The sequence below is a fragment of the Jaculus jaculus genome, chromosome 6 (assembly GCF_020740685.1).
Source record: "Jaculus jaculus isolate mJacJac1 chromosome 6, mJacJac1.mat.Y.cur, whole genome shotgun sequence".
NCBI classification, from domain to species: domain Eukaryota; kingdom Metazoa; phylum Chordata; class Mammalia; order Rodentia; family Dipodidae; genus Jaculus; species Jaculus jaculus.
The window spans coordinates 98,111,912-98,122,437 of NC_059107.1; the positions used below are offsets into that span (position 1 = coordinate 98,111,912).

Below are 10,526 nucleotides of genomic sequence, written 5' to 3' on the forward strand. Positions count from 1 at the left end.
ATGTAATAGTAGAGCATGTATGGGAAGAACAAATCCAATAGTATTACAAATGTGGGAGAAGGTGGATACTATTTAAATGACCTATAAAAGGTCAGGACTTTGCTTAGGATCTGCTCAAGTTTTATTCTGATTATGGGTACCTAATCATTTCTTTCAAGGAAGCTCAACTTCCCACTTTCTGCAGTTTCTGATTTATCCTCTGGACCCCATTTGTTTGGCTATATTGGTTTTAATTCAGCAGAACTGAGTGTTCTCCCAAGGGAAGGTGAGAAGGAGGGACATCTGGGGACAGTTAGCAACAGGATCTGTGGCTTGCAACTCAGTGCCCTGGGGCCTAATGTCAAACATTGGTCTTGGGTCTTCAGTGTCTGGTCTAAGAAGGCAGTTTCTAACTCCCCTCAGAGGCCCACAGGCAGGTCTCCTTTGGGGGTCAGGATTACTGGGAATACTAATTAATTCATTAGAGGAGTTGATGGATTATCAGGCTGTCTCCTGGCAGAGGGGTGGGGGGTGGCGGGAAACAGATTGCTGCCCATAAATCTGCCTGTTGCCTCCCCTCTCTCTGCTTCAATGGTTCCCAGCGTCAGGCCTGTGGGCCAGCGACTGAGTGCTGGTCTCCTTTCCCCATTCAGCAGATGGTTCCTAACAGGTTAGTTCAGTGCTTTACAAAAAGCAATAGAGAAAGAGGGAAGGGCTGTGGATTGGCCCTCTGGCTCAGGAGCCATGTGGGGGAAGGAGAATGAATGCGAATGTCCTTTCTGCTCTTTTCCTAGGGCAGTCACCACCCTTTTTCCTTTGCTGAACACAAGCCCCCACCCCTACCTGCCCGATCTTGCCAACAGCACAACTGTCAAGGAGTTTTGACCAGAACCCTGATGAAATAGATTCCACATACCTCTGAGTAGGTGTGTGTGTGTGTGTGTGTGTGTGTGTGTAGGGCATCTTAAAGAAAACCCAGTGCCCTCCACTCCCTCTGAAAATGCACAAGAATCCACATGCACATGCTCACGTGTGCAAACACACAATTGAGTGTATTTTGTGGGCTAATCCTATTATGTTCAGTTCCTTACATCTGTCAGAGAAAGCATTGAGCCCTTTCCTGCACACGGATCTGTCCCAACCCTCATCTTTGTCTCAAGATGTTCACCTTTCTGCTGATTTGCTATTCCTGCCCTCCCCCTGAAAGTTTCACAGGCAGGACTCTACCACCCTGATAACGTTTAAATATCCAGGAATACAGTTCTGAAAACACGAACCAGGGCCTCAGTTCATTCAGTTAAGTTCTCATCTAGGGAGCGTTACACAGTTTAACCCAGACACAAATCATCCCAAACATGACTTTCCTCTGACTGGGGAATGAATTCAAATTTGCTTTTCAGAAAGCTGCCATGTCTATCCAGTTTTGCTTAATTATTCTGAAAGTCAAGTTCATTTTGCTAAGCAGATTATTTCCTGAGTAAAAATACAAAAATGAATAATAAAGGTGTTAAGATTTGCTGAAGATGAATAACGTCCCATGAACACTAAGTTAATCTTTATTCTTTTATTTTCTATAACAGACAGGACTCACATGATAGCTATATTAGAATTTAAAATATTATCTCAAACATACCTATGATATCCTTAGCTTTACTGGCAAGCATTTTGGGGGCTTAGACTGAAACAAACAAAATCTCCTATTCCATTTTAACCTTTTGTAAGGGGCTGTAAATGGGAATCAGTTTGTGATGTTGAAAAGCAGGAAGACGCAGGCATATCTTCTACTTTTAAAACTCTGGGGGAAGAAGACAATCTACACTTGTAAGTAGCAGTCACCTAGGCTGTGTACCTGACTGGCATCTCCCTTACTTTTGACTCTTTTCATTTGTCAAACTTTTTAGCTCTATCCAAATCTATCTTTAATTTTCTTACCCCATTCTGCTCGTCCTGCGCCTCTCTTACCTTTCTAAACACAAGGGTTTTCAGTTCTCTTGCTCTTTACCCTTCAACTCCAGCAACTCTTTTCCTCCCATCACCCCATTCTTATTTAAACAATCTGGAAGCTGGATCTAGTAGGGAAGCCCACGGAGGGAGGCGTGTCTTCCTGCTGGGAAGGGGAGGAGCTAGCCTGTGGGCTGCATCACCCCTCCCTGGTCAGCTGGGACAGCCTTCAAAACTGCAGCCAAGTCACAGGCAGGAGCCAGAGCGCAGGAGCTGCCCAGAGGCTGTGGTCCTGAAAAAAAAAAAAAAAAAAAAAAAGAAAAAAAAAAAAAAAAAACACTGGGGAGCTAACCAGGGAGAGGAGGTACTGAAGAGACTCAGCTGCCGTGGAGGCACCAGACTCCTACTAGGGAAAACCAAACTCCAAAAAGGAATAGAACAAGTAACAGCCAGGGCACTCAGTCCAGGAGAAGTCTCCAAAGGGTAGTTCATTAGCTACAGGCGTAGTATGGATGGCTGAAAACACCTCTTACTCCCAGGATCCACATGGTCGGGGACCTTGGCTGCTCTGACTATTTTGCAAGACACAGATTAGAGGTCATCCTAGGAACTGCCACTGACTAAGGTGAGCCCGTGGATGTGGGGGTGGTGGTGAACTACAATATTTTTGTGGAAAGTTCCCATATATGGAGATAAGAGCTGGGGTAAGGTAAGTCTCCTGTGGGATAAGGAAAGGGACTTGAGTCAGAACACAAATTTATTTTTTTCAAGTTTTATAGCATCTGTCACTCAACTGAAACTCGTATGTTCTATGAAATATTATGGCACAATGAAGACTGAAGATTCCTCCTCTGTCATTGTGTAACCTATCCTTCCATTTTACTAATGCTGAAAACACTCGAAAGTTTAATTGCTTTTCCAAGGGGGCTCAGCAAGTACCTGACTGTTGTTCAGGGGAGGAAGGGGAATGGAGATAGAATAAGAAGTGGAAGAAGACCTTGGAAGACATGGACGTAAGTTCTCACCACTGTGTCCATTTGATTTTCCAGAAAGTTTTGAATGATTTGGAGTCAGTTGAGAAATTTGTTTTTTCCACAACTCATTCAGATAGGAAAACAGAAGAGAAAGATGGTCCAAGTACACATTTTCTCTTGTCTCTTACATTCATAAATTTCCACAAAAGGTATATCCAGAGAATGACAATCAATGTAAATTGTACCCCTCATCTTGTTTTTGACAGAGGAATTGGAGATGAAGGACCTGGAGAGAAAGTTGAATAATTTATTGACTTCTGTTAACAAAGTTCACTATTGTGGTCTAAATGGTCTAAGAATAAGAAACTGAAGTATGTTATGTTCTCTCTCTAAATATATGTACACACATGTACAAATATACGTGAACATTTTTTACTAATAAAAGGAGAAGTCACAGGGTATTAAAGGTTGGCTAGGAAGAGCAGAGATCAGCATACTTACTGTTTTCAATCAGTGCCACTTGTGAAAACCCTGGCCCACACTCTGTTTTTCTTTGCTTTGTTTTTAATTGCAGACACTGAAACTCTGAGAAAACCTTTTAGTCTATCTGGTTCTTAGATTCCCTAGAATATAGTCCTTAGATTTCCAAGAACTAGCCTGGGGTTTCCTCATGAGATGGGAGGCTAACAAGTCCCATTAGCTTTTAAGGGGAAAGACACTGTCCAACCAGCATAGGCACATGTACAAATGCCCTTCAATCACCCATCAGTTGAACTTTCTACAAAATAATTAAAATTAATAAAATTATAGGAAGAATTCCATCATGGCTCCACACAGTAGATATGCACCATGATCTTGGACCATTTGTCAAAATATTAGTCACAATTGTTGTCTAAGGGTAAACTGTACCAAAACATTTTAAAAATAAAATATGAGAGAAATATTTTGAATTAGGATGGGTTTACATCTAAAATTTCATTGAAGGAACCTAAAGAAAGAGGGAAATTCTGTGTAGTACAGGTGCATCTAGAAATCCAAATACTAAGATCAAAGACTAAAGTGGGTTTTATACGCTCAGAATGTGTTTGCTTGTGTTGGGGGAGGGGCTAGATCGTCTCCTCAGCACTAGTATTTACTAATTTTTGTCGCATTGACATCTATTTCCTGTGTGTTTTGAAAGCTACTTGTTTTCTAAGAACTGAGAAAACCTTAATATGGTGCATGATGCTATTTCATGAGATGGTACTATAACTTCCCTATGCACACAATGCAGCTTCTTTAAAAAGCCTGGCAACCCTAATAGTTGCAAGAGTTTTAGAGAGTAAAACTTTTAAATGAGGTAGAAAAAGTAAAAATATTAATTCTATCCCCCCCCACAGTAAAATAATTAATGCAACTCTCTGCTCGTTCCATGAGTGAGCGTTGGGAGAGAGTCTGCATTTCCAGCTTCTTTCAGTGTACCTCTGAGGTAGTTTGTCAGTAGGCTAAAGCCTGCATTAGGCTGACGTCCCTGTTCTCAAGAGAACCAAGTTAATTCTTTCAAAAACAGTCAGAAAAGCACTACATTTCCAACACTCAAACCTGGGAATGTGTATTTGTCTCTTTCTTTTCTACCCGATAACCTCTTGAGGCCTTGAAACTATTTAGGTGGAATAAGATAAAGGACTTTTAAAAAAATCTTTGTAGACTCTTGACTTTCAGTTACATTTCCGATATACTTCATATTCTCTTTTGAGCTTTGTCAGGATTTTGTGGAAAAGTCATATTCCTCTTATTGAGAATAAAATATACCAAGGACTAGGTGGCTAAGGGCATGTGTACTATACCAAAAGCTTCATGCATGTGGGAGTTTATGTGGCCAAGAATGAAGGTCCAGTCAGATGTCTTCTTCCAGTGAATGTTAGAAAGCTAATGCTCCTCTGAATGTGAAGGAAGAATTCCAGTGGAGGTAGCTGACAGAGCTTGGTGTCTTCACTCATCCCTTACAGTACAATGGGACCTTTGATACTTCATTTCTTTAGGATGATGGGAGAGTAGTTTTCTTTACCATTTTAAATGAGTGTTGAAATGAAGCCACTAACTTTTGTTGATGTGAAATTAACATTAAACACAAGTTATAATTATACTTACCTTTATCTAAAAAAACCTCATGAAGTTTAGTCATTATAATAATATCTAATTCTACATGGGATTTATTATATATGCCACATATAAATAACATAATAATAAATAATAATATGTGTTAAATATAACTCATTTTATGCTCACAATAATCTTGTGAGTCATGTCTATTACTCTCATTTTAAGGGAGAGAAGACTGAGACAGATAAAGGTTCGAAAAGTTGCCTAGGGTCACATATCTATTCAGCAGTAGAACCCAGGCAGTATGACTTTAGAGTACATGCTGTCTAGACCAATTAATAAGAAGGGCAGGTTACTGGACACTTCTCCAAAGGACTTCTGTGCCAGTGGGCTGAAGTGACATTCAGATGAGATACACTAGTTAATGCGATATATTTCATTTATTTATCTGTGGCAAAAATTATTTTGAAAGGAACCAAACATATGCATAAGTAGATTAGATTTTTCAAAATCCCAAGAATTAAGTGCGAAATTAGCAGATGGGTGATGTTTTATAGTATTTAAAACTTCAAGATAATTTCTCATATTGTTATTTACCTTCTAAGAATAATGTTAAACATATCTTGTCCATATTTTGTTGAAGATGGCATGGAAGAACAGAGAACTTATTTGATATGTTTGGGATGAATGACCAGGAATTAGAAGAATTGAGTCCAGAGCTCCAGCTGGCTCCAGCCCCCATGCTTAGGAAACCATGCTAAAACTCATGGATTCTCTCAAAGCTACAGGACCAGTGCCTGTGGGGAGAGAGGAAGTTAACCTGGAATGATCTCTGTTCTTCTTGTGGTTGTTAAGAGAATAAAGATGAAAATCATTGTCTTTCTCATTGTTTTGGCCAAAGCCAGTGGATTCTTTCCCTTCATGCCCACCAATAATTTGACCTTAAACAGCTCCTTGAGTTTTACAGAAACCACCAAATATATTAAAGGCAGAGAGTGGTGAATCATACTCTCCTGATCACAATTCTTGGTGGAGGTGACCACTGACAACTCTCAGCAAGACTCAGTGGGTACAGAGGTGGGCATGGCAAGGAAGGCCACTACCAGAGAGAGGATGGCAGTAAGAGCTTATCTCTTTTTTGCCTTCCTTCTGCCCTCTCCATGTATGTAAGTATGACACAGTGCAATGATGATGATGATGAGAGAGAGGATAGGAGAGGCAGGAGGAGGATGTGGATGTGGAAGAGAAATGGGAGAACAAGTGGATGAAAGCAACGAAGAAAACATTTGGAAGAGGAAGGAATCCTGGAATATGAGAGATAGCATGGACCTCAGGGAACGTATGAACTAGCCTCCCTTTGGATCATGGCCATTCCTATTGACTTAGTTATACTCATCTACATCTGCTAGTATCAAGGTGACTTTCTTCCTTTAGTTGTGAGAGAAGATGAAAGTAGGAAAAAATCATAAAACCTAGGATTGGATTCGGAGCTGGTTTCATGCTCTACCAGCTATAATTCTACATTTCCATCATTTAAAAGACCTGACCTGCGGTGCCTCTGACTATAAAATGAGCATAGCAATTCCTATAACCCTTGAAAGTTTGCTCTAAGAAGCATGCAACTGAATTCAGGCAAACATGCTACAAACTTTAAAATGCTACATAAACGTTATTATAATTACACAGAGAGCATTTGGTTTCCCAGACCCACTCCACCCTTTTGGCCTCAGCGTGCACCTGCCTCGGGAAGATCCGTGTTACTTTAACAGAAAGTTAATTAGGTCCTTCCCCCTCCCTCTGGATATTTGCCCGAGTTAGAAGTGCAGCTCAGCACACAAGCTCCATCATCCATATTAAAAGTGGGATTTTCTGACTTGGCCTGGGCAGCCAGTTGACCAATAGGTTCCAATGTGTGTTTTCAATAAAGCTGCTTACCCAGGAAGCCTTATTAGGTGAGTAAGTCAAGCTGACATGATTTCCTTGCTGATTAATATGAAACCTAGGCTGTTTTTGCAATGTGGTAACATTAATTATTTATAGGAGGTAAATGAGGTTACAAGGAAAACAAGCTCCAATTACCAGAAACAAGTCAAATCATATATTTATATTTTTAAAAGCTATGTACTAATCCCTGCATTCATTGATTTGAGACTCAAGCTTCAAGGATCAAAAAACATTTATCATGTTCTCCTCTTTCTCATCAAAGGTGATGGAAGGTTTAACATTTCAAAGACTAGCTGGTAAACTGGGATGCCCCAGTGGAGTTTAATAGATGCTTTTATTTGGTATAAATCTATAAATTTAAATTTCAAAACCATTTAAACTGTTGCAATATTGAATTCAAGATGTTTACTAACTCACCAGTGTTTTATGTTTTTCAAATAGCAAATTTTGTACAGAAAGTTCTGATTGAATAGTGCCTGTTAGACAAATGAATTAAAGTATTCAGACTATGTCTGTGTTTACCTGAAATAGCCCTGTTTTATTTCTACAACTACTTTATCCTGTTTAACATTTGTCCTACATTGTTTATTTTTAATCAAATATCTTTAATAGTTGTATCAAAAACTCTTGGGTAGGTTTGGTAGATCACTGACTTGAATTTCTCACTGTTATTATGACTTCTTTGACGGTGTGAGGTGTGCATACAATGAAAAGAGTTCTCATTTTAACATACAGGCTAACTTGGTAGATGATCAGTGGGAATCTTTCTTTCATGATCCTTTCAGGATATCATGTCACTCAGACTTCTAACAAACACTAGAGACAGTAAAAAGTTTTTATCCTGAAATGTAATAGTTTCAGAAACTAGTAGCAATAAAAGAAACACTTGGTAGCCATACCATGCTAACTGACATGGAATGGATGGTTTGTAAGAGATATCTGGAGTTATGTTAGTAGTGTCTGTTGGAAACACAGGATTCTATAAGTTATAATGCCTCCAGTCTTTGAACAGTCCTTTTGAGAACACATGAAAGTGGTCTGAATGATCAAACTAGGTTTTCATTTTCATGATAGAAACATACAATAGTTTACTTATTTGTTTATCATGTATGTTATTTTGCAATCATAATTTTATACACATCTTATGTAATTATTATTTCAGCTCCATTTTTAATTTCAGAAATTTTTGTCATTAGACAATGATTTTCATGCTCATTTATCTCCTTTTATTTGAGAAAGAAAGAAAAATTCACATTTGGATTTGTATGCCATGTGTTTTTTATGTAAAATGTTCATAAGATAAATGAATCTTAGAGTAAAACAGACACCAGCATTATAATGAATGATCCAGTTGAGTTTGTTATAATAGATTGTTTATAATACATCTCAAATAGATGAGTGCCTGGGACACTTCTTGATTTAGTCTTTTAAATAGAAGACTTTGACATTTAGAGTTATTAACTTTTGCTGTTTCCCCTATTCAGAATCTCGGAATGGCAAAAACTTACATGAAATCCAAGGAGATGGTAGAGCTGGTCAACACGTCGTCCTGGAATGACAAGGGTCTGGGTTCTCAAACTGAGATAAAGGAGCAGGAGAGAAGACATGGTGCCTATGGGATGCTTGGAAACTTAACTGAAGAGCATGACAGTATTGAAGAGGAAGAAGAGGAAGAAGAAGATGGGGAGAAACCCAAGAGAAGAGGACCTAAGAAAAAGAAAATGACTAAAGCTCGCCTTGAGAGGTTCAGGGCTCGAAGAGTCAAGGCCAATGCTCGAGAACGGACCCGGATGCATGGTCTGAATGATGCCCTCGATAACCTCAGAAGAGTTATGCCATGTTACTCTAAAACCCAAAAGCTTTCCAAAATAGAGACTCTTAGACTGGCCAGGAACTATATTTGGGCTTTGTCTGAAGTCCTGGAAAATGGCCAGACACCTGAAGGGAAGGGCTTTGTGGAGATGCTCTGTAAAGGGCTCTCTCAGCCCACAAGCAACCTAGTGGCTGGATGTCTCCAACTAGGGACTCAGTCTGTCCTCTTGGAGAAGCATGAGGAGAAATCTCCTATTTGTGACTCTACCATCTCTGTCCACAACTTCAACTATCAGTCTCCAGGGCTCCCCAGTCCTCCTTATGGGCATATGGAAACACATCTTCTTCATCTCAAGCCTCAATCATTCAAGAGTTTGGGAGATTCTTCCTTTGGGAGCCACCCACCTGACTGCAGCACACCCCCTTATGAGGGCCCGCTCACTCCACCCCTGAGCATCAGTGGCAACTTCTCCTTGAAGCAAGATGGCTCTCCTGACCTGGAAAAATCCTACAGCTTCATGCCACATTATCCTCCTCTAGGCCTGAGCTCAGGGCATATGCATTCAACTCCCTTTCAGGCTGGCACCACCCGCTATGATGTTCCTGTTGACATGTCCTTTGATTCCTACCCCCATCATGGTATTGGGACCCAACTTAATCCAATCTTCACTGATTAGGGCAATAAGTCCAGCATTTCAGAGGATGATTAGAGATATTTCCCACATTTTAAGTGGCTGAGCTGACGATTCAAAGAACCTATAGATATTTATCAAACATGATAGCACTAATCCACTGAGAACCCCCTATGCCCACTCCTTCTTCTCATAAACTTCTCACATTGCTTAAATTGCTTTGTTTAGGGTCCTCAAGTGAAATTGTTTGGTGATTTTAGATGATGTGCTACTAGAATATCAGACGTAGGCCCTGTTACAGTGGTGCCGAACACCCATTCAGAAATCTGTCTGGTGTTGGTTACCTTCTGAAAACAGGAAGCAGCTGTTTTGTCCCTAAATAATTTTGATCACTCATAAATTTCTTGAAATATAAAAGCAATAAAAGGCAATAACATGGATGGAGTGTTCAAATGGGGCTGCTGCAGGAAGCATAAGGCAGGATTCAAAGTTTGAGCTTGTTTCTATATAAAAATAACTTCCAGAGGCAAATATTCCAACTCATACCATGAATAACAAAGCATGTTTTTAGCAATTAGCTCTATTTCTCATTGAGATGAAAGTCGAGCACATTTTCCTTAGTGATTTGAGAAACATAGTAGAGGCCTCATGCCAATTTCATTTATTTATTTATTATGAGGTAAGGTTTCATTCTAGCCCAGGCTGACCTGGAACTCATTCTGTGGTCCCAGGATAACTTTGAACTCACAATGATCCTCCCACCTCTGCCTTCCTACTGCTGGAATTAAAAGCATGCACCACCATGCCCAATTTTATTCTTGAGTATATATATATATATATATATATATATATATATATATATATATATGGCAATTTTCTTAGTGCTAGAGATAGAGTAAGAAAATTGAATTGAAATATCTGACTTTGTCTAGATCATTTCTTGGTCTCTGTTGTCAAAGGGCTCTGGAAACTCTGTTATCAAGGGGCAGTGTTCAGGTGCTGCTATTGTAGTCAGCACACAACCAGTGCCCATTGTTGAGTAATAACATGGCCATTGGCTCCCATATTCACTACCATAGTTGAGGGACTCTCACACTAGCCCATAGGATTTTCCCTAGAATGATGAATTTCATTTTGTAAAAGTATAATCATTAAAATCATT

At 39.6% G+C, this 10,526-nt stretch overlaps 1 protein-coding gene across 1 annotated transcript; it reads left to right on the forward strand.

Annotated features, from left to right (window-relative positions):
- The first annotated feature begins 2,279 nt into the window (after nt 1-2,279).
- Nucleotides 2,280-10,124, forward strand: Neurod4 (neuronal differentiation 4). The gene is made up of 2 exons (XM_004649934.2): nt 2,280-2,545; nt 8,405-10,124. The coding sequence occupies exon 2, from the start codon at nt 8,414-8,416 to the stop codon at nt 9,407-9,409; it is 996 nt and encodes a 331-aa protein (XP_004649991.1). The 5' UTR covers nt 2,280-2,545; nt 8,405-8,413; the 3' UTR covers nt 9,410-10,124.
- The last annotated feature ends 402 nt before the right edge of the window (nt 10,125-10,526 follow it).

What these genes read in the sequence shown, in the direction of transcription:
- Neurod4 (XM_004649934.2), top strand. Translation starts at nt 8,414, where the DNA reads ATGGCAAAAACTTACATGAAATCCAAGGAGATGGTAGAGCTGGTCAAC.